The sequence below is a fragment of the Delphinapterus leucas genome, unplaced genomic scaffold (assembly GCF_059928025.1).
Source record: "Delphinapterus leucas isolate spDelLeu-1000000601 "Yukka" unplaced genomic scaffold, BTC_Dleu_Yukka2 spDelLeu_asBTCV2_sq76, whole genome shotgun sequence".
Taxonomy (NCBI): domain Eukaryota; kingdom Metazoa; phylum Chordata; class Mammalia; order Artiodactyla; family Monodontidae; genus Delphinapterus; species Delphinapterus leucas.
Window position 1 is genome coordinate 888,824 of NW_028322285.1, and position 25,104 is coordinate 913,927.

At 42.2% G+C, this 25,104-nt stretch overlaps 1 protein-coding gene across 6 annotated transcripts in view; it reads right to left on the bottom strand.

Annotated features, from left to right (window-relative positions):
* EBF1 (EBF transcription factor 1) overlaps window positions 1-25,104 on the bottom strand; it is a 395,554-nt gene that overhangs the window by 369,167 nt on the left and 1,283 nt on the right. For all 6 annotated transcript variants that reach the window (XM_022590266.3, XM_022590263.3, XM_022590262.3 and 3 more), the window contains exons 2-6: window positions 22,975-23,131; window positions 22,348-22,411; window positions 21,661-21,716; window positions 10,582-10,655; window positions 985-1,053 (exon numbers count right to left, since the gene is read on the bottom strand). In XM_022590266.3, the coding sequence (XP_022445974.1) occupies window positions 985-1,053; window positions 10,582-10,655; window positions 21,661-21,716; window positions 22,348-22,411; window positions 22,975-23,131 (420 nt within the window). The remainder of the gene's footprint in view (window positions 1-984; window positions 1,054-10,581; window positions 10,656-21,660; window positions 21,717-22,347; window positions 22,412-22,974; window positions 23,132-25,104) is intronic.

The following is a 25,104-nucleotide window of genomic DNA, read 5'->3' on the forward strand; positions in this document are numbered from 1 at the left end:
AGACAGATGGGTGGGCGGGGCAGGGGGAAGGTGTCAAAAATCATTATTACCAAACCCCAAAAGGGACTTTTGTTCAGCTGTTGATTTCCTCAATGAGGGATCAGTCAGTCTTACCTGCAACACTCTTCCAGCTAACGGAGGGTGCTAGCTCTTGTCCTAGCTGACAACTGACAGTATCTATAAACCTTCCAGGCCATTTAACTCCCAATGAGTAATGCTATGTAACAAATGGTTTACCATACATGTTTCCATACAATGAATTTCAATGATTAAAATATAAAACGAATATTTGGAATGCAACTTTGCATAATCTGTGCACACACTGACTCAAAATTGCGCCGAACAACTAAAACAGATTTATTGTTCTACAGTGATTTACTTGGTCATGTCAGATTAGTAATATGGATCTGTTTAAAAACACAATAATTAAGACAAGCAGGATAAATTAATCAACTACAAGGCAGCGTGAGCTACAATCAAACACGGGAAATTACTGTAGAAAATCTTGGTTCACAGATCTCTTTAAAACTGCTTTTATGCATAAATAAAACCTTAAAGTGTAGATGGATTGCGTCCAACAGAACTACTGTAGCTAAAAGTGATAATGATTCAAACATTTTTCAAATAAAAGTTAAATATTTATAAGCACCCAACCACATTTCATAAATCACAAACTATTATTATTTTATTTCTGAAGCTTCCTGGCACAGCGTGAGGATTGAGCCACAGAAAGGCAAGAAAGAAGAAAATATGCCTTTAGGAGCGTGAATCAGACACAAAACTGGAGCAATCCAAGAAAACAGGCCTCCAAAGAACATCCCATATGGCTTTCCCAGGAATCGCAATAGCTCGGCGCAGCTGAAGTCATGACCAACAGGCAAATTTCGTCCACATGCCTTCCTAACCCTCACCCATGAGCCACGCAAGACAGGTGTTTCATTATAATGAGGAAAAAGAACCGAGAGAAAGTAGAGCGGTCCCTACCTGTCAATTATCACTGGATCTGAGGGAGTCTCATTTCGGTTGCCACAGCTTTTCTTGTCACAACAGCGGCTATGGAGCAAAAGCAAGAGGATTTAGTACAACCATTACCATGTAAAATCATCATTTAGGCAGACAGAAGGTTCAAATTGCTGGGTTGCAAATGCTAGAATTACCACAAAGCCACACCTGGCAATCAACGGATCCCTGAGACAGAACGTTCTATTTGGGTCACCTATGGGTTAATGGCCAGGCTTAACCTCTCCCTGCACAAAGGAGGGAGGGAGAGGGACTCCCACAGAGTGAGGACTGACAGCCCTAAGATGGGGTCTTCCCATCACTGCCCGCAGGATTGGAAGAGTTCACTGTGAAATGCATTATTATTACATCTACCCAATGAGAATATTCAGGGTTGTGGGTGGCTTAAACACTCTTCCCTCAAGATCACACTAATTGTGTGGAACGCGTCAATAATGAGGTATGAGTGATTTCTCCCCCTCCAGTCATTTTGTATTAAATGGATTCCTTTTTCTTCTCCTTCCTCTTTTATGGGAGACGTTTCCTTCAACCACAACCTTCCCCAAATCCTAAAACTATAACTGTTTGCTTTTGAACCATGTTCAGAATGTAAGAATAAAAGTACAACACAATAATCGAGACAAAGAGGCAAGATAAAAGAAAATAGAGATCCACACATCCTCTGGCTTTTGTGCCCTGCTCTGGTCACTGTGCAAGTTTCCTGGAAGCATTTAGGACAGTTGCTCCAAAGCCTGGCAGAAGCCTGGCAATGGACGCTCTTTATTAGGTCAGAGAAAAGGCAGACGTGGGCAAGAAAAGCACCTACTATCAAAATCCCACCCCATGTGTGACCTTAAAGTTGACAGTTTTTTCTTAACCTGAGATGCTTCTAAAAAGTGAAAAATTAGGGTTTTTGAAAACTACCCATGGTCAATGGAAAACTATCCATCTGAGACTTGTTTGCAAATAAGAAATGGGTCCACTGGCCAGTCTATACCCAAGGGCACACTATAAAAGCACGTATTTGATCAGTCAAGGAGGTGAGGGAGTTATCCAAGCATTATACATTGCCTTGCACCACAAATAAAATATGCACTTTTCTCCCTCTCGCTTACACAAGCACGCACACACACACACAAACATACACACAGACTCATTCGACTTAGTGAATCATAGAGCCTAAATTTAGAGAGCTGCTAGAGAGAAACAAACACTGAACTTCATTTTCAGGACCCAGAAATATACGCCTGCACAGGGAGTCTTTCAGCAAAGTTAGGAAGTCTCTCTTCTGGCTGTAACTATATCTCTGAAAAGAGAATCAGCTTCCATATTTGGTGCTCATTCGATTTGCTTCTCGTATCTTCAGAAAACAACAGCAAGAATTGTATCTCCTTTGTCAAAGCCCCAGCTAAAAACCATGCCACTCCCTTAAGAGCCTTTCCTTTTCTGATTCAGAGGAAACTATTTCCTCCAGGCCTGAGTTCTGCTATACTAGTACTTTGGGGATAGAAAGCGCAAAGGATCCCAATACCTAAGATGAAGAAACAAGGGAATGAGGAGTACAGTCTTTGAAATGCATACAAAAAATAATAATAATTTACAAACTAAACTCTATCCTCCCTGAACTCTACTCCCCTGCACCTACATCTCAAGGGCTTTGCCAGAAGAGCACAGTGGTTAAGCACACCGACTCTGGAATCCGAGTGGCTTGTGGCAGCTGGAGCAAGTTATTCCACCTCCTGGAGTCTTAGTTTCCTCATGTGTAAAATGGGGCGATTGTGGTACCCACCTCTAAGTGTGAGGGCTCAGATCTCCAAAAGCAGCCCAGGGACAGAGCCCAGGCCTTTTCCCAGCGATAAAAGCAATGCATGGAAAAAAAAAAAAAAAGTAATGCATGGGAAGGCCTATTTCTCCTTTCTATTTTCCATTTGTTCCTTTCTTTTTCAAAACAGCAACTGGGCAAATCCCCATTGGTCAAACCCCTCACCATTGTCCTGCCTGGACTGAATGCCTTCCAGGGACTCTTCCAACCCACCTGATGATAATTTCAGACTAGAATCTACATCTCAAGACAATGTGATTCTCTCCCTCCTCACTGCCATGACCCTCATCTGAGTCACTTTCACTTTCTCGCTTTAACTCCTGCAGTGGCCTCCCACCTGGTCTCTCTGTGTCTACTCTTCACCCCCCCATGACAGCCACAGTGATCTTTTCAAAATGTCAATTGGACTGTGTCACTTCACCGCCCAAGACCTTTTAATGGCTTCCCACCACACTGAGAATACATCTATGGCCAGACCACCTCCCAGTCTCCTGTCACTCTCCTCCAACTTGCCACTGCAGCCTCACTGGCTAATTTCAATCTCTCTAATGGGCCACGCTCAGTCTGACCTCAGGCCCAGGTCCGGGCAGGCCTCCAGGCCTGCACTGCTCTTCATCCAAGCCCTGCCTGGTTAGCCAGCCTCTACCGCCTCTTTGGGCCTCAGCCTCTAGGCTTCTTCCTTCCTCAGAGAAGCTAGCCCTGACACTTGATAGGTTCCTCTGGTTTTTCCTTTCAGGGCATGAAACACAAAGCAAATTATATACTTACATATATATTTGCATTTTTTTTTTTGTCACTGTCTCCTCTCACCCCCTCCCCTACTAACTCATATGCTTCATAAAGGAACACACTGTCAATTTTATTTACCTAATGAGTAGCATAAGGCCTGAGACAGAATAGAGAAGCTCAAATATTGGTTGGTGGATTGGACGACTTCATGAATGAATGTAATGTACTGGGGAAAATACAATCCAAGAAAATAGGAAGGTAGCAGATAGAGGAAGCCAAGCTGACCCCCTGAGCAGACACTGCTGAGGAAAGGAACGTTCACCTCCATCCCACCCCATACACCAGACCACCTCCCCAAGCAAGGGCCACACTGGGCCTCAGATATGCCCTGTGCCTTAAGCACTGTCTTCAACCCCTTAAAATAAAAATGCCCTGGAGTGCAGCCAGCTAAATCGAAGCACAGCCTAAGTGAGAACCACCCCTCTCTGCTGTGCCCCAAGGGACCCAGGGAAAAAAGCAGATGCGAAGAACAGAAGCGTATAGGACTAATAGAATAGGAATAAAATAGGAATAACGAAGAAAGGAAAACAGACTAAAGGGCTGGAGGTCATTTATCATTTATAAAACCCTATACAAAGTATGAAAAATAGCCCAACAGGTTTCCTGCTTTCCTGCCTCTCAAGTCATGTCACTGCATCACGTAGTCATCATCCCCAAAACGGGATTCTTGGGCTCTGCTCTGCGTCTGGAGTGGCAACAAAACAGTGTCTACAGTTTAAGCCCACTTTTAAAATATATTCATATACACATATACATATATGTGTGTGTACATATATACATGTAAATATGGAACTGTGTGCAGCATTAAAAAGAACGAAGGTGGGTTTGTACACACCATCACGGAAAGAAGTTTGTACACACCACCTACATCATATTATGTACACACCATCTACATCATATTATGACCTGAGAAAGCCAAGCTGCAGAATAGTATGTACGGTATAGTCCTACTTCTAGGAGAAAAAAAGGAAAGACTGAGAGAGAGGAAGGGAGTGAGGGAAAGAGACAAATAGTCTCACAAGCCAGTTCACACCCTCACTTCACTCAAATTTCTGCACAAAGTGACAGCCTGCAGAAGCCCTTCCCTGACTACCCCCAGAGCTCTCTAGCCCCTCATCCTGCTTCACTTTTCTTCCTAGCACTCATCACATTGTCATTTATATTTGTCTTCTTATTTATTGTCTGTCTTTGAGTACAAGGGTCTTAGACTGTTCTGTTCATCCCTGAGTCCCCAGCAACTAGAACAGAGTGCGGCACACAGTAGGCCCTCTGGAAGTATTTTTTGAATGAATGAATAGAAACTTCAAAGAAATAGCCTATAAGGAGTGGAATAAGTGGGGAAGTATAGAGGATATATATTTTATTTCTGTACTCCTGCAGTCTTCTGCTTTGTATTGCAATATTATTTTCCTATTAAAAGACTAAAAATCAACTGCAAATTGGGGAAGGAAGGTCTTCCTTTACGCTGAGCTGGCATCTAACCCCCTAAAGCTCCCTAGTTCTAACCCAGAGCCAAGCAGAGCAAGGACCTGTCTTCCTTCCCTGTGATGGTCTTTCTTGCCTTCTTGTCTTCTCTTTCCTCCCTTCTCCAAGCCGAACTGCTCCCTATGTCCCTCTACTGAACTCAGAAGGACTGAGAAAGGTGGGTACCAACCAGCACCATACACAAGGCAGGCATTAAGCAAGAAGGACAGAATGAAGGGAGAACAGATTCACTTGTGTTTAAGGCAGGAGAGGTCTCGGCCTGAAACAATACAGTACCTGGAACAACAGATGCAAAAGCACTTCAAGGGAAAAGTCACCAGGTTAACAGAAGAAATCACAGTGCCAATCATGTCCTCATTACTGTGTGACTGATGGATCTTCATCCCTTCAAATGCTGTTCTTTAGACTCCTACTGTGTTTGTCAGGCACTGCACCAGGCACAGACCTGGCATTTGCTTCCTAAAGCAGGAATCTGTCAGGGGGCTTGGAGTTTCCTCATTTGCTTTGTCACAGGGCAGGATTCCCACTACTTCACATCCCTTTGCAACCTGCAACCCAAGTGGCAGGAGAGCAATGTGGCCCATCACTGGAGTGGGGACCCCGCACCCCGTGTCCTACGTACACTGTGGACTCAAAACAGCAGCCCTTTCCCCAGCAAGATTGTGCATCCCTCGGACAAGCTAGTCCAGGGAAAAGCAAGCTTGTGAGTTTCTTCCTTAGCAGCATGACACAGGTGGCATCTCTCTAGTGCACTGACACATGACTTCATAAATCACGGCAAGAAACATATACTTGTTTCCTGGTCACGAGGCCTGCAGATCCTCATCTTAGGGACATGGAACTTCTTTCCATAAGTAGAGGCTCTCTCAAGTGGAGGAAAGCATCAGCTCCATCTCTAAGCCTTACAACAAAAAGCAAGATTATCTTACCCATTTAGCCAAAGTGGCTAGAGAATGAGATATATGAGTTATCTAAATAGTCTGATTAATAGTAATAAGCTCATTCTTTCCCTCAGTTAACCAACTTAAGTTTTTCCATTCTTTAAAAAAAGACACACTCCTTCTTTCCTCTTGAGTTGGTTTCTTCACTGTCCAGCTGTCCCCTTGCCAGAGTTGCCATCACTCCTTGCCACCTGAACCCCATAAAAGCTGGCTTCTGGGCCTCAGCGCCAACTTGATTGTCCTCTCTTGAAGTTCACCAGTGACTTTCTGGTGCTTTTCTCAGTATTCAACAAGTCTATCTGGATCTCCCTACACTTATTACATGGATGGCTCCCAGACTTTGAAACACCCTCCTTTTATTTCTATGCTCTGTATGCTCAAGGTTCTTTTTCCTAATTCTCGAACACACTAAATGAGACTGTTGCCCAAGGATGTATCCATGGCCTCTTCTCTTTCTATTCACCTATCCTTGTCAATCCCACGTAAGCCCATAGCTTTACTTTGCACCTTTGAGAAAAGACCTCAGAAGTTGGTTATCCTTCGCCCTGACTCTCTGCCCAGCTCCAGGCCAAAGGCCCACCATCTGTAGACCTCTCCCCAGAGAAATCCTGCCTGGACTGCCAACAAATGGACCAAAACACTCCTTCATGCACCCTCTAAAATCCGGGTCCTGTTTCACCTTCCTCCCAATCCCTGCAGCTAAAACCCACCTTTCTCTGAGCAGCTGTGGTCTTTGGCCTCACCTCTTATCCCTGTCTACCCTTTCTACACTGCTGTCTAGTTATCTGTTTTATGAGTCTCATTCTCCCAAGCTAACCTGTCAGCTCTCCTACTATAGGGGCCAGTCCTCTTTGGCTCTTCATTCCACCGTGCTTTGCACATAGTACGTGCTAAAAGAATGAATGAAAATATCCTTAACAGCACACCTAGAATGAACAAAGCATGTTAACATTTTAGTAGACACTTCCCTTCCTTTCAATATTCTCTTACCGTCTTTCCCTTTGAGCAACTCTGTGCCAGGTACTTAACTAGGCACTGCAGGTGTTGCTACTACTGCTCCCACTACTTCCACTGCTTCTATTAATATCAATACTAATACTACTGCTGCTACTATTAAGAATGACAATAGACATTCGGCACTTACTATGTGTCAGGTACCATGATAACCATTTATCGGGATTACAGCATTTAATCTTAACAACCACCCTATGAGAGAAGTAATAGTTTCTCCCCATTTCACACATGGGCAACTAAAGCAGAGAGGAAAACTGGGTAACTTCGTCTTCAAGGAGCTCTTAGTCCAGCAAAGAAAGACAGGCCTTGGACACACAATTACAATGTGCTGCATGCTATGAAGGAAAAGCGCAGGATATCACAGGAATGAATAATAAGGGGACCTCGCTCAGGCCAACAACCAGGGATGCGTAAGTGGGAATCTAAAGGAAAAAAATGAGAATACACCAGCCAAAGAGGAAGGAAGAACAAGCCATATCAAGGGACCAGGCTAGCCCTGGGAGCTCATGGTCCACAAGATGTTAGGCACGGACAGTGGGGGAAAAATGCCTTCCTAAATACAGCACCCATCCCCTGCAATTGTCCTGTTCACTGGAAAGGGAGAAAATCTGCTTTGCCCTGCCTGGGGGGCTGGGAACTGGACGCACCTACCAAGTAGAGTTCCTATTTTCCATTCACATTTTAAACACAGGATGTGGAGATGCATTTATAATCAAATGCTTTGTGGAATGAATCCTGCTTCTAAAAATCCTTCATGGGGCCATACTTTTTAAGAGCTTAATCACCAAGTATTAGCAAAATGTAATAATGATGATTGGTATAATAAATTCCAGTTTACCAAAAATGCAGAACCTCTCCCAGAATTCCATGGAAAGAGTTTTATGCCATCAAGTCAAAGGGGTTTTGTCTCAAAGAGAGACAATAACAATCCCATGGCAGTAAGTCCTTTAGACAGCTCATGCAATAGGGTTACCCTCTCAACAGAACAAAACTGATTTTTTTAAATTTGTAACCACCTAATACACAATTCCCTGGTGTTTATTTTTTTTCTTTTTTCTTTGATGACAACAAAACAGAATCATCCCAAGCCCTTTCCTGTCGATCTAAATTCTCTGTGTCTCCTTCACCCGTAGCTCCAACATACTATAAATATACCTCTTTTGTGACATAAATGCAAAGTTTTATTGTGCCGTTAGCCTTGATAGAAAGCACTGCAGAAAGTTGTTTAGAAATTAAATATCTAAAACAACCTATTTTAAAATCCAGGGCCCTCACTATTTCATGTCTGCAGTGAAGAAATTTCATCTTGGGGAGAGCAAGCTGTCTTTCACACCATATGGTTAATGGTGGTGCATAGCAATTAGCCAGGCTGATTAATGGTGAACAGACTCTAATTTTATGCTTATAATTGAGCCTGCATTTGCACCCCTGGTGCAAATTCAGCACATCCCAACTTCCACTTACAACAGGCAAGAAATCAAGAGAAATAGGATGGTGTGGAAAGTGAGAATTTTTTTCCTAAAGCCCCCTAAAGAGCATCAGATTTGCAATTTAAAAGACTGTTAGCCACACAATAGATGACAGGCTTGTGTAATAGGGTCATGGCGGCCTGGTAAACAAACAGTACCCCTTACACATCTATAGGCAGCCAGGAAAACCATCATCTGTAACATTAGCAGGATGACATTTTGAATATGGCTCTTCCCTCTTACCCATGCAGTACAAACATCATTTGCCTTCAGTGGCTTGAGAATTTTATTCTTTGCTATTTTTATGTTTCTAAAATATAGAAAGAACGTCAGCAGTAAAGCACATCAACCAGCATCATAAAGTACTTTGGACCAATGAATTTCCAGAACAAGAAAAATATAAATTGCATTAACAGAGTGTAGGCTTGTGTGTGAAAGGGATAATATATCTTAAGTATTTTAAGAATAATTTCTAGCATAGTCCAAACAAGTACAGATATGAGATGCAAATCTATGATTTATAGATATTAGTTGGCCTATTGGTTGAGATCCATCTTCCTGTCTCCTGTTTGCTGGAATCACATGGAACAGAATACGGAAAATTCATTCTAACAACATGCTAATTGTGGGAAGACGAAATAGAAATATGGCTGGAAAAATAGTAATACGAAGGAGGTCATTTTTTTAATGCTTTTCAAAATGATTTTACTCATTTTATTCTGAAGAGCGCAGCTCAGCTTTAGCTGTGCAATTGTTGTATACAATATAACACTAATTTTGCCTAATAATATCTTCTAAGAAATCCATGACCATATTTTTGGATTTTGTTGCTGCTTTAAAGTTAGAGAGAAGCAACCTGTTTTCGGAACAATTAACAAGTTTTACAAATCACTAAAGTGAAAACTTGTGAAACTCCTGTGTATTTTAGAATAATATATTAGCAGAATGTTTTTTAAAAAGGAGAAAAAGAAATTTTTACATACATATTACAGATATAGAAGAAGTTACTACTTGGGACTTCACTAAGGAAACACATTAATCTCTTTTCTATTTTATTTCCACCTGTAGAGTTTCCAGATTGCTTTCCCCGCAAGTCTGTGGGCAGCAAATAAACCCACCCATGCCGAAGCAGCAGCTGAAACTCCTAAATGGTTTGGTCAGTAACAGTCAGGAGCCAAGCATGCTTTGTGCCAGGGGAGCCTGCGTGGCTAACAAAGCAATTAGTAGCCCTTCCCTGATGCAGAGTGTCATCGTCATGCTTTATCCAATTACTCAGAATATATCAGAAGCAAAGTGCCAGCGTTATTTTACGAAGAATTAGAATCCTAAACTGCAAGTTACAAGGCTGTTCTCTGGTTTACTCTCTCCCATGTGGAGGGTTGGCTGAGGCCATGGAAGTGAATGTGGTCTGCTTGCCTGGTTTCAAACGTAGCTTCAGACAAAAATAAAGATACTCATTTGTGGACAACATGAATGTTTATACCTTTCAGTGACTCATCTTTGCCATCCTTCCAAAAGCTCGCTACATTTAAGAAATGTTAGCTACATTGTCATAGTTATATAAAAGGTAACTAAGATTAAGAGATCAGATGTTGGGTTGGTGTGGGGAGGAATGATGCCTATGTACGGATGGTCACACTGTTAAGTGGAAGAATTAAAAAGGGGAACTATAACTTTCAAGTCTTATCCAAACAGAGGTTTCTGCTGACCTCAATAGAACTCTTATTTTACTAGCAATGCAGTTGAGCACATATATTAACACTAGAAGGGTTATACTGTATTTTACTCAATTGAAAGGAAAAAGGAGAGGGCACTGCTTTGTGCCCATTAACAATGCGATATCAAAATTGGAACGTATGTCTTTTAGGATGAAATCTAATAAATAACTGAGAACCACTGCGATGCCTGACACTTTACTACCAAATAGTCACATCTAACAGTTTTTAGATTGTCTAACAGAAGATAAACATATACCCAAAAATAGACCTGAATTCACCTAGATTTGAGATACAAATTCATCTTCTCTTTGCTAATTAAAGGGAAAGAAAAAGGTATTTCTTACCTGCACATGATTTCGTGTGTGAGCAAGACTCGGCACATTTCTGGGTTCTTGTCTTGGCCTTCATACACTATGGCCTGTAAACAAAGGCACGATTTGAGCTAAGAATGGAACCAAGTAGCAGAGGACAAACTACCACAGTCAAGTTCTTGACCATTCACCACTGCCGCAAGGCCAATTAGCTTTCAGAGCCAAAGGCCTCACTGGGCTGATTGTTTTAACACAGTTGTTAAGGATCAACCCAAATTGAGTGGACGGGGATATGTTCCTCTCTGTCCCATCAACCTCCTTATTATAACAGACATCTTTGGATCCTTGTATGAGATGGGCTTCTGTCGTCAAGACAACCACAATTCTCTCTTCAATTCAGAATAAAAATAAATCTAATCAATGGGGAAGGAAAAACCCAGAAGGCTTAGCAGATTGAGATACTAGTGACTTAAAATATAGAAAAGCACATGGATTTTATTTTTAAATGATTCGTATTTGTCGCCTCATTTTACTACTTCCAACTCCAACATGTAATATTCTAGAGGTAAGTAGTAGAAAACAAGTGAGGGTATGGTTAATGAGTCCATGCACTGTCTTGAGATGATTCATCCATCAGGGGAAATCCTTCCTGCCTACAGGTTAAAAACATGTGCTCTCTGGGGTGTATAACCACCCAAACAGTAATACTCGCCCGCATATGCGGGGGGACAGGCAGGGTTGGGGCAGGGGGAGTTAAGCCATAGTTATCTCCCTCAACTAAAAAGAATTACATCTGACTCTCAAAATTTGGAGTCCCAAACCACATCACCAGCCAAGATGTTTTTGTCTGTTTTTAGTAATATGTGTACAAACATTTTCCTTAAGGTCACCAGGCAGTTTCCTTGAGACCTCTGCTTACTGGAAGATCTACATGTTAACACCTGGGCCAAAGAAAAGCTCACAGCTATGGATAGAGCAGTGCTCTGCATGGGGATACATTTTAACTAACTTAACAATGTAGCACTGCATAGTACTAATATAACACAGCTTCAAATTGTTAACAAAATTACTTTCACACATTCAGATAACTGACTTTCTTGGTGATGAAACTACTTAAGTTAACCAGAGACTATCCTTTTTTAATGATACACAGAAACTGCAGTAACTAACTTATAGTTGGCTAGAATGTGCTTGTTTATGAACCTGAGACTTTTAGAACTGTAAATGATGGAGGATAGCTTATGACACTATGCGTGCAGACCTTCAAAGCAGGCTCTGACTTTGTTACCTAACTCCATTACAAAACAAAAATTGCAACAAATTTTAAAATGACAAAAAGTACCTGCATGGGCTTCCCTGGTGGCGCAGTGGTTGAGAGTCCGCCTGCCGATGCAGGGGACACGGGTTCGTGCCCCGTTCTGGGAAGATCCCGCATGCCGCGGAGCGGCTGCACCCGTGAGCCATGGCCGCTGAGCCTGCGCGTCCGGAGCCTGTGCTCCGCAACGGGAGAGGCCACGGCAGTGAGAGGCCCGCGTACGCAAAAAAAAAAAAAAAAAAAAAGTACCTGCATAAGGAGAAAACATTTTCTACCATTGGCCCATCAAAAGCATTTATATGGTTAGACTGTTATAACCCTACATTTTTTTTTTCTTTTTCCCCTTACGCAGGCCTCTCACTGCCGTGGCCTCTCCCGTTGCGGAGCACAGGCTCCGGACGCGCAGGCTCAGCGGCCATGGCTCACGGGTGCAGCCGCTCCGCGGCATGCGGGATCTTCCCAGAACGGGGCACGAACCCGTGTCCCCTGCATCGGCAGGCGGACTCTCAACCACTGCGCCACCAGGGAAGCCCAACCCTATATTTTTTAATGTTTTATTTTGCCATAATTTTAGATGTACAGAAAAGTTGTAAGGATATATAAAGAATTCCAAGATACTCTTTCCCAGATGCCTCAAGTGTTTACATTTTAGTAAATTTGCTTTATTCTTCTTTCTTTCTCTATTTTCTTTTCCTGAACCATTTATTAGTTAACTGCAGACATGCCCTAAATACTTCAGTATGTATTTCCTTAAAACAAGGAATTATCTTACATAACCATAGCACAATTATCTGAATCACAAAATTAACATTGATACAATAATCTAATCTAAACATCTGAGGTTCACCAAATACCCAATAATGTCCTTTATAGCAAACAACAACAACAAAACCAATACCAATCACTGCATTCAGTTGTCATATCTCCTTCAATAAGGAATATTCCTGAGTCTTTGTATTTCATGACATTGACATTTTTGAAGAATATAGGCCAGATATTTTGTAGAACATCCTCAATTTGGGTTTGTCTAATGTTTCCTCAGACTTAGACTAAAGTTATGTAATTCAGGGCCAGAATACCACAGCCATGACGCTGAGTTCTTCTCCCTGTATCACATCACACTGTCAACTCGTTCCACTAATGCCAGTAAACTCTGACCATTTGGGTAAGGGGGTGCCTGCCACCCATCAGAGAGCACAGCCAGATTTGTGTACTGTAAAGTTACTACTTCACTTTAATTCATAACTATCTTCTGGGGAAATCATCTAGATTATGTTAACATCATATTATGACTTAAATTTTCACCCATTAGTTTTAGCATGCACTGATGATGCATTCCTGCAATCTTAAAAGACCTTTTAAATACCCAGGAAGTTGCTTTACTCGAGAAAATGCATTAAGTAAATTGAAAATGTTTTAAAAACCAAAACTTATATCTGCCTGCTTTATTTACTACAATCACTGCTTTAAAAAATCAGAGACACTGTAAATAACTGATTAGATCTCACACATGGTGCTAAAAAGTCTATTATGCATTTCTGAGAAATCCTATTATCACTACATGTTTTGTGTGTTCTCTTAACACCCCTGAAAACCTGTTTCAACTTTAGTTTTCTGTCATGCTAAACTAATACAAATAACTTGGTGAATAAAATTCATAAGTATTAATGGGGTTTTCCTTCCTGTTTCAAAAAAAAATTGGTTTTGGGAGGAGAAAGGAGTATCAATTACATCAGACCTTCTCATTTTGACTCTTTCTAGATAATACCAATATTATTTTTTACTGAGGCTGCTGGTTCCACTGAAATCAGTGGGCCCATGATGATACTCAATTAAAGATATGCTGCAGTGAAAATATGTTGACGCCCCCCCAAACAGTAGATGACCCATGGTCTCCCAGGTATCCCATGTTTTTGTCTTTGGTGACTGAACATCATTTGTTGAAGGCCCATGGCCTCCGTAATACATCTCTGCCAAATGTCAACCTGCCACTTCACTTCTGGCAGCAGAGTCAAAATGGAGAATCTTCTCTACATCAAGCATAGAAAAATGAAAGCATGAGTCTGGATTTGCTCAGAAATAGTTAAAACTCTGGGGACAGAAGGAAGCATGAAGTTTCTTCTGTCCCTTTCCTTGGGGCCTCAGCAGAACAATACTTTTCAGCACATAAACACAGATAAAGAAGTGCTTGCTGCTTCTGTGACTTCTGAAATAAAAACAAGTGAAACAGAGTCTTCTCCCTCTCCTAAGGAGTAGAACTAAAATTCTGGAAATAGAGTAATCTAGAACCTCAGTGTAATAAAGTTAGCTACACAGTGAAACTCTGTCAAAGGCAGCTCCACCTCCAACCTTGCCTAAGCAGTTTTTGTTACTGAAAAAGCTTGTTAAAACACACACATGCACACACACGCGCACACACACACACACACACACCACACGCACCACACACACACACACCACACTATTATATAAAAGTATGGTCCAAGAAATTGACATTCTGATGAGATCCAACATAGGAAAACAGGATAAATCTATTTTGATGAACGTCTTCAATGTAGAGTGTCAACAATAAAACAGACTTTTTAAAAATGCCTACAAGTTCTCCCTCCAGCTTTCACACATATCAAATCTCTACCATGTACATTTAGTACACACGTCAAGACTGGTTCACAGTTCAGCAAACCCAGACTTCGAGCCTAAAAGGAAAGGGGTTCTCTAACACCAGCTTAGGGAGAAGTTTCTGCTTCTTTTCCCAATTTAAATACGTGCCTCTGTGCGGTGTGAGTGAAGCTCATTGAGGCCGGATCAGTTGGGAGATCACAGAAGCATATAAACAGCACTGACTACTTTAAGTGAAACCATTTTAATAGACAGCTGGTCTAGGACCTAGACAATGGAATACCAAGAAGAAGGCTTATCTTCATCCTCCATAGTAAGTCATGCATCTGCTCACTGGGAGGAAGGTAGTCTGCTGTGAGAGTGACAAAAACAACAGTGGTTTAAAGAAACCAGTGTGTTCATCAGCAGTAAGGATGGGAGGCCTGTTACAGAGACGGGCGGGAGCGGGAGAGAAAGCATATCAAATACATTATTTAAATAAATGATTTGATGGTGAAGCAAGTTGAGGTTTTAACCTAAGAAACAACAAAAACAACAACAAAATACAATAAAATAGAAAACGATGTTTACATTAATCCTGCCAATGCAAATAAATCCCTTAAGGTGACAGGAATGCTTGTACAGGAAAAAAAGTAAAAGAATAAACAGCACAAACTTCATCTCAACTTTAAAAACCTAGTGAAATTGATAAACAAGTTGTCAAAATTTGACATATTTGGAGCAGGTTTATTCTTCTGATATACTAGCCTCCCTTTTCTTAACGTTCTCCTCTAATGAGCATAATGAAAATATCACAATTATTGTTAATACTCTGTTGACTTTCTGATTGAGGTTTTTTTCAAGAATAATTTTTTATAATAACAAAAATGAAGGAAAAAATAGGAATTGTTAAACTTTCACATCCTTACACAACAGTGCCAGAAGGTTTGCTGTGAGAGGATGAAATGCCATCAGTTTCAAATGCCCAGTTACACATTAACCTATACCAACTTTGAAAAGAAATCAATCAATAGAAAAAATCTGCCTCTGTTGCCACTGTTTTAGAAAGCATCTTGTGAATTGTGGTTCATCTCCACTTTTCTAAAATATCACTGGGTCTTAAAAGTTAATTGAAACTTACTATGGATAAAGACCACACAGTAAAACAAAAAATAGATGGTGAACTTACACAGGGATCACACTTCAATGGGATGCCAAAAGAAATACAGAGAATTGAGCACAGTTTTCTTTGTTTACTTTTCTAATGATTTTAACTCTTTGTGTTCCATGCAAAAATAAAGTGAGCAAGGAGAATACTTTTGACTTTGGTTCATTAAAATCTGAAAGGTTTTTAGGAACAAAATGTTTTCATTAGGAGTCTTTCTTGGTTTACAAACCAACAATCGGAGACTTGTCATCATTAATTTAGAAAGACAGAAAAAGATAATGAAAGGAAAGAAAGAAAGAAAAAAGAAAGAAAGAAAAAAGAAAGAAAGAAAAAAGAAAGAAAGAAAGAAAAAGAAAGAAAGAAAGGAAGGAAGGAAGGAAGAAAGGGAGGGAAGAAGGGAGGAAGGAAGGAAGGAAGGAAGACAGGTAGATAGGTTACCTATAACTAACAAAAACTCCTAATTTTCCATTTAAATCAAAACAGTAACCTTGAAAATACATCACTCTTTTTTCCAAATACAAAATAAAAGGCTAAACCTAATTTGTCACCTTAAAGAATACATTCATGAATGTACAAAGTATCTCCTTCAACCAGAAGTAAAGTGTCCTATAAATACAGACTGTCAACACAACTTTGGCAGCAAATTACCAAGAATCAAAACTAATAAAAAAAAATATGAACACCTACATTATCAACATGCTGTAATATTAATCATTACTTTCGACCACCAAGTTCCACTTCTTGTCATTAAAAAAAAAAAAGTGTTAGCTAATGCGGTTCGAGAAATTTCCAGTAGGTGAGGGAGCCTTAGTTAAAAATTAACCTGTGCCAAAGAAAACACTACAAAATTGACGTTTCATAAACAATTGTGTCAAACAGCAATCCAAAATTAATAGTGAAATAAAATAAAAAATTATTTTGCTTCAATTAGCAGCTTAGCTACTGGTGAACAAATTACAAAGATGTAATTTAAGCTCAGCAGCTAAGCAGGCCTGTTTGCAGAACTGAATTAGGAAAGTTGCAAAGGAATGATATCATATTCAGTATGCTGTTCAGTTACATCACAGCCCTGAATAAAAAGAGAGCTAACCAAAAGCAGTTAGCTTCAGAATGCATCTTTTGTGTCTCAAAGAAATAAAATCTCTCATATTATTCAAACACTAAGATAAAAACTGAATCATTCTAACAATATCATGCAATATTTCTTTTTCTAGCAGTAATAAAAGATATTTCACTCATACGATAACTACATTTACATCTATATTAGTAGATACAACTGGCTTTGTCAACTCAATGGGGTAATAATAGTAATAATAGTAAAATAATAAAAGCAGCTAATTTATTAAGCACTTAGTGTATGCTAGTCACTGTTCTAAGCATTTTCCATGTATGAATTCATTTAATTTTCACAACTGAGCTTCCAGGTAGGTGCTACCATTACCTCAATTAGTTTCCAAATGCTTACATATTTTAATAACTAAGACCAAATCATTCTTGCTCAACAACTATATAAACAATTCACCAACATCCAGACCCTCCTTCATTCCTCTCAGCAATATAAGTAAAGACACAAGAACAGAGTATCCGTGTAGTCATACAAGTTCGATAAATGCATCACTACTAATACGTTCATTTTTAATGCTGTTCAAACATTCACATGGAAACAGCTCTAGCGTAAATATCCCCGAACAAATGGCTGTATATTATCCAGGAGGGAGCAGTTGGACCGCCAGACTGGGAAAGTACTAGGCCATCTGGCTCCGGCAATCTCTCCAAAACCATCAGCTTTGTTTTCACCCCCAGACTCCAAACAACACATTTTCCACTGTGATGAGTTTACATTTTCCCAAACACAGGTCCTGATCATGCATAAAAATCCCAAACTTCTTCATTCCTCTATGTGCAAGGAAATTCAAATCACCTGCATTTTTGACATGTTACCAAAGAAGAGAGAAAGCTGCTAAAATATGGCTCCTAACTATAAACTTGCCCTGTCATTGCTTGTTTGTTTCCCCAAATATATGAAAGAACCTCTCTGCTGGCCTAGTTGAATTCCTTAGGAACTTATTGATACACTAAAAATGTGTTTATCTACCAATGAAGAACCATGAACAGGAAGGGTTGTTAATCAAGTCTACGTAGCTGTGGCAGGATATGATGAAACAATCAATCGGAAAAAGTGCACTTGCATCAATAACTTGAAATACCGGGAATATCAAAACAAATATATAAAGATTAGCTGGAAAGAGAACTATGACAGCAGTTCTGATTATTGTACCTTAGACTTCCCACAGTGCTGGGACTTTTTAGGGGTCCCCTCACCATATCACCTACCTTCAAATCCATACACACAAAGATTATGTGACTATTATTTTTCCCTTTCCAAAAAAGAGCTTTGGTTTGGGGGCAGGGAATGTTTTGTTTTTGATAACTTTATGGAATTTGGTACTCTTTCTTTGAATTATAAAAATGTCCCTTTTTTCAAAGCAAGATGGTAAGAGGGCAGATAAGTTAATGGTTTTTTTTTAAAAAAAAAAAACTATTTAAAGGTAACTCACTGAAGCAATCACAGAATGTAATTATATCTCAAATACTACAGGAAAATCTGAACTGAGGCACATTAAAACTCAGACCTCTCCCACTGAGTTCATTTGAGTTTCTGCAGTAGATACCATTTCTGGATGCAACAGCCATAAACTTCTGGATCCTACAGGCCTTTTTGCATGCTCACTAATGGAATACCAAAAACAGCAATGACAAAAAAAAAAAAAACAAAACAAAAACACCCTATTTTTAGTCCAGCTAAACTTGGTTTTGCAAAACCCTTCCCAAAAGCAAGCTTCTTATTTTCTAGCTGGTGGACAAATATTTTAAATATAATTATATCCTTAGTGTTTTATAAGAAAAGCATAGGGATAAGAGGGCTCAGATCCTTACACATTCACTTCTAATAAAGCTTTCCCTTTCCTGGTAGAGTCCAAAATTAAGAGTCATTACCCCAAATAGTGTAATGAGACACTTTGAAAAGGTGTGAAATACTGTGTCATACCAATACATCTTGGTTGATTGAGTACATTTCTGTTTGATCTCAAAGCTGCTAACTCCACCCAAGATCACGAACATTCTATGAAAATATAAAGTGCACAGCTAGTTTTGAATTTTGCTTGCCAAAGATTCCCTTCAAGTTTTAACCCCAACTTCTGAGTCAAAGATATGACATCACATACATAAAGCTGCATCTCTGATGTGAAAAATGTTACGATAAATAAGCAGCTAAGAGAAGACACTTGAACTCTGCTTAGATACTCCCACTGAAACTTATGATGTTATTAGAACTCATCACATCACTGTAATTATTCCATTCAGCACTCTGAATATCAAAATCCTGAGTCCATCTACCTGGAATAATTTCACAGGGGAAAAAGAAGTAAGCGTTTAATTGGTCACCTTACGTCAAGACTTACTTCTGATTGAAGGGGTCACTGCACACTTAACTAAAATAAAAAATTTAAGAAACTTAAAAATCAGACTTGGCATTTAATTATCACAGAATAATTTCAAGCTAGATGAGAATCCACTGTTTTACTCATCAAAGCTAAAACGTAATAATTATGTCACAGCTAAGGAAAGTCATGCTCTTCACGCTGATCTGCTTTTTGAAGACTATTGTATTAGCTGTGTACACAAGAAGCTCACCTACTTCCCAAACTCTTACAGCACATAATCAAGGAAAAAGCAACCGGATAACAGGCAGGGATTGCCTTTCAAAGTAAAAGCTACAGAGAAGGCATTAGACAACTATTATGAAAGCAAACAGGTATACCTGGAAAAATCTTTTTTCTTGATATTTTTAAACTAAATTCAGATAATTACTAAGCCTTTTTTTCAGGTCACTCCCCACCAAAATATATAATTGCCTACATTTATAATTTTAACTTTCAGTGAGATGTCACAGTATGGCAAGTAACTCTCTTATACCTGCTATTACTACACTATATCTTATTCTGGTCCCACTCCCACCCCCACCACCGATAGAATTTATGACACCAAGCAGTCAAAGAATGCCTTAGCCAAAGTTTTTCTTAAGCTCTATGACCTTGTTAGTAAAATGATATTAGATGTATTGCTTTATAAAAATCAAGATTATTCTTCCAACTTAGAAGAGTGTGTAAAGTCAGTTCATCTCATAATGGGAAGATCAGTTCTTGTGGCACTTTTGGTTTAAGGGGCCTAAAATCAAACATGTCCTAATTTTGTGTTCCTTACAACTGTTCACTTCATAGAGTTGCCGATAATTTAATATTTAAGTGGCCAATGCTTCACAGGCAGACAGGTCTTACATACTGGTTTGTGGGGAGTTTTTATTCTTTAAAAAATAAACTCTAATAAGTACATAAAGAATATGTATTAGAAATCATACTTTCCCTCTCCCCCTCCCATCTTTTCTTTCCTCTGATGGGAATGGCAGGAAAAGATACCCAGGGTATCAAAGACAATTTTTTAACAACAAAATTCCACTTAAGACATTTTTGTTTTGATATCATTTTTTTAAAAAGTTACTGAAATAAGGCTTTTGCATTTTTTGCTTGGCAGGAAAAAAATTTAACAAAATGCAGAGCGTCCAAATCAAAGGGAATTATCCTATGTTATGATCAAAACCAGTATAGTAATAATAATAAAAAACAATAATAATACCAAGAGTAAAAGCATAAATGTGCGTTTACTCTGAACTATCAACTAAGAAATAAAACAGATCTTGAAGAAAGTCAAATATTCTAGGCTAATAACTTGAAATAGATTTCAAGAGATATGTATTTATCATTTTAAAAATTACATGTCATACCCTCATGCTTTTTACTTGGTTCACAATGAAATAAAGGTAAAAATTACAATTAGCTGTTATTAAATTGGTTCTTGCTAAGCAGATTTTAAAACTCCCAACAGCTTATTAACATGCATTTTGTACAACATGTTTAAGTCATGGGTATCTAAAAACATTTTTTAAGTATGCATGTATTCTCTAATTTGAAACCTTCCAAGCCAGTATCTATGAAAACTACACCCCTTATTTTAAAGGGAATATTTTTAAATCGCAATCAAGCAAACCAGTTTTAACCCTCTCACTAAATTGATGGTCAGTACACAATGGGTAACTTTTCTTTGTTCTGATTTCTTTCTCCCACCCAATAAAACTGTCTTCTTTTTTGTCACAAAATCCTCCAACTACCTAACCAGATATTTAATTCTTAAACTTTTTCTTAAAATTAAAAAGAAAAAATGTTCCTGCCCCTCGTAAAAACGTCAGACCTCTTTTCTGACTCGGCTCATAATTGTATCTTTTGAACCATAACTCAACCTTAATGTATACTGCTTGGCACCCGCGTGTTGGGAGCTAAAGAAAACGCCGTCTATGTACCTTTAAGACCACAAGCTCACTCATGCTGCCTGGCTTCTTGCCAAACTTGGAGGCAAAAGCCAGGAGGATTTTTGCAAAATATCTTCGAACAATTGTCGCTCCGTCTTCCAACACTACCACCACCACCATCCCTTTTTTAAAAAAATGTGTAGAGTGGGTCAAGTGCGCTCTCAGACCATCTCACCGTTTCTGGGGAAGCTGCCTTTGCCCCTCACCCGCTTCCTCTACCTCTGCCTCCCGGGGGAGGCCCTGATGGTTTGGGTTTCACAAGTTCAGCCCGATCTGCACGAGGGTCTCTGGGCACCTTTGCGCCCCCTGGGGCTCCCCGGCCGGGTCAAAGGAAGTTCAGCCCATTTTCTCCCCACGCAGCACCCCGCGTAGTCTTAAATCACAAGGTCTGAATTTCCCTTATAAAGAAGGAGCCGTCGAGCCATCTCCTCCACGCGGCGAGTCAACGTGCTTTTGGGCATTTGGAAGGCTGCGCTGAGAGCGCGGTCCGCCCTGGCATTGAGAGTTCGAGTCCCAGCCCTCCCGCTAAGGAGTAGCCAGCTTCTTGACTCTCCCAAATTTCGCGGCCGTAGAGTCACCCCCGCGGCGCGAATTTAAGAAACTTACTTGTTTTGTCATGGAGTCAATGAGGCGAACGTAGAAATCCTGCTCCGTCCTTATTCCTGGGGGAGGGGCGGGGGATAGGGGAACGAAGGAGAATTAAGTGAGAGAGGATCTGCAGGAAACAAAGAATGGGGCTCCAAGGCTGATGGAACTCCGACTGTCCCGGAGAAGCAGCCAGGACCCCCTTCCCCAGTTCCCGGAGAAGGGCCTCTGGCCCAGCCCGAGCGCATTTGGAAGGCAGCCCCACCCTCAAGCACAGCAGCTGGGAATAAGGCGGACCCCCACCTGGGCTCTCTCCCTTCCCACGGCTGGAGTCCCTCTGCGTGCTCTCCGGGAGCCACCAAGGCCCTGACCGCTGTAGCCCCCTGAACTCAAGGGACTTGGGCATGAAGTCTACGCTAAGCGGAGGAACCCGGCCTTAGGAAGGGGAAGAAGAAAGAAAGCAGCCCAGCGGGGACCAAGGCGCCACACCTGGACTCAGGTACGCGTCCGCTAATGCCGCCGCCCTCGAGCCACTCAGGGCCTCCTCAGGTGAAACCTCTTCAGGCGAAACTTAGGAGAGGCCGTTTTACCCCGAGGATGGCGGACAACTGAGGTTTGCTCAGGGTTCTCGTCCACCTGAAGCTCCCCGCGCCCCCTACCCTCACCCGGAGCCCCGGGGTGCCGGCGCAGACCCGACGGGAGCCTCACCATTGCTGTAGAGGAGCTGGAGCCGGTAGTGAATCCCGTTATTGGTCTTTTCGCTGTTGGCTTCCTGGGTTGCAGCAGGACGCAAAGACACAAGAGACGCAGGAGAGAGGTCGGCGTGAGCTAGTGGACAGACTTCGAGGCAACTTTCCCCAAGCAGGGACCCCTGGCCTGGGAGCCGGACAGGCCCGGGAGCAGCAGAAATTGTGGCCAACTGTGATCCCTCTGCCGCCCTCCCGACCCTTACTGCTCCCTCTAAGTTTCTAAAAAATTCCGTGGGGCTCGCACGGGAGATCCCGTTCCTAGGGCCTGGGGGCTCGAGATTGGGCCAGCAGAGGCAGGAGCCACGCGTGGTCGCGCGGTCGAGGGCGGGCTCATCCCCAGCGCCCTTGACTCTGGAGTGCGAAGCCGGGCTCGCCTCTCTCCATCTCTGGGGACTCAGCACGAGCTTTTCTGGAGCAGAACCTCAGGAACTAGGAGTCCGGGTTCGCCCAGAACGGGAAGTGGCTTGGGGGACCCCGCGCGGGAGTGTGTTATGGATGCTTTGCACTGGCGAGGAGCTCGCCTCCCGAAGCGCCTGAGCCTGCTCCCCGGCTGGGGGCGAGGGGCAGCGGCGCTGCGCCCACTTACTTTTTCCTTCTCCACGAACCCCACAAAGGCTGTCCTCTCGATCTCCACGGGCTGGCCCTGTCTGTCGTAGAGGGCCAGGACGAAGTGGAAGAAGTTGGATTTCCGCAGATTGGAAGGTGGCTGCTTCTCAAAGTGCGCCCGGGCCAGACCCACCCCGCTGCGGCCAAAGACGCAGAGTTAGACGGCTAAGCGGGACAACAACCGCGACCCCTTGTCACCTCTTACACACGCGCGAACCCTCAAACACCTTCTCTGCCCGCCAAAACGCCCCGTGGGCTCCCTACACGCCCCCTCAGGCGCCCCGGGCCCACCCGGCGACGGGACATGCGTGCTCTCGCCTGCCCAGTCCTCCCCGCCGAGGACCTGCGCGCCCCCCGAACTTGACGAAGAGGTGTGAAAGTTTTGTTTGGGTTTTGCGCAAGAGATAAAACGCTGTACGCGTTTACTCCGACCAGACGCGCGCTGCGTGGGGAGGAAGAAAAGTAGCGGTGGATGAGGTGAAGCGCGATCGTGGAATAAAGCCGGTCGTTTACAACTTAAAGGGAGGGTGGGCATGGGAGTTGGTTCTCGCCACTCCCTCGAATCTCCCGTGGGCAGGTGAGAATGGATGGGGAACATGCTCAGCTCCTCGCTGCAGCAGCCATCCTCCGGGAAACCTCATGTGCCGCCCCCTCCCCGCCCCCGGCCAGCCGCGGGTGCCCGGCCTCGGGAAGCTGTCTGTCCCCACCCCCACAAATAAAGCATGTGGAGAAAAAGGATCTGCGGGTGGAACTCAGAGCAGTCAGGAGTGGTCGCTGTGGGAAAGGGAATTGGGTGTTTTTTTTTAAAAGACCTGTCCTGACAAAGTTTCGCTGTTCCGCAGAAATCCTCACACCCTTTCCAGAAATCCTATGGATAAGGGCTGACGGTTGAGCGCGCCCTCCCGGGGGCTGGAGCCTGGGGCGCCAGGGGCGCAGGGCGGCCACTGACAGCCCGACCTGCCCGACACAAGGGCGCGCGCACACACACACACGCACGCGCCACACACACACACACACACACACACACACACTTTCGCTTCTAGCCCAGTTACCCAACTCACTCTTACTGCCAACCACCCCCATCCTTATTATCATCGGGGATGGGAACAGTGTTGTGGACACTTGTCCCCAGCCCGGAGAAGATGAGGATGATGTAATTAGTCATCTTCATTCTTCCCCTTCCGCCCTCTCTGGGCCGGAGAGAGCATGGAGCCACAGATCTCCCATTCCCCCAAGCCCAGCTGGTGGCCTAAAAAAAGGGGGGGGGACCATTTCTCACTTGGGACCAGGAGTCCCCAGAATGGGTACTGAGGGTGCCCAGGAAAGTTCCCCCAGGTCAATCTCCAAAAGCAGTGCCTCTAGGCCATACAGCCTAGCATGCAGAAGCTGAGAGTGGCAGAGGGGCTAGAAGAGGCCATGGTCATAGATGGTGGGGAAGACTTTGAAGGGACATCAGAATTAAAGTTAGGAGTTGCTGTTCTTCGGGTGGACCAAGAAAAACTGAAAGCTAAAGGGAGAGGGAGGGAGAACCAGAGAGGAGAAATAAGAGATGATTCTAGGGGGAAATTGAAAGAGAAAAGGGGAGAGAAATGGAGTTAAGAGAAGGAAAAAGAGGAAAGGGGAAGAAAGAGTGAAGAAAGAAGAGGGAGGAAAGAGGAAGAAAGTGAAGAAAGAAGAGGAAGGAAAGAAGGAAGAGGGAAGGAAAAGAAAGGGGGAAGAAAGGAAGTAAAGAAAGGAGGAAGAAAGGAAGGAAAAGGAGTAAGGAAGAAAAAGGGAGGAAGAAAGGGAGGAAAGGAAGGAGAAGGAAAGTTTTTTTAAAGGGGGGGAAGAAAAGAAAGAGAAAAAGGAGGAAGGAAAGGAAGAACGAAGGAGAGAAAAGGAGGAAGGAAAGAAATAGAGAAGAAAAGGCAAAGAAAAGAAAGAAGAAAGAAAGAAAGAAAAAGAAAGGAAAGAAGAAAATAGGAAAGGAAAAGCAAGGAAAGAAAAAAAAGACAGGCGGCCTGAAAAGAAACAGCAATCACAGAAAAACACAGATATCCAACATCATACTGGTGAGACGCCTCTTCAGGCTTAAAACAAAATGAAAACAGTCACAGACCAGGCAGGGAAA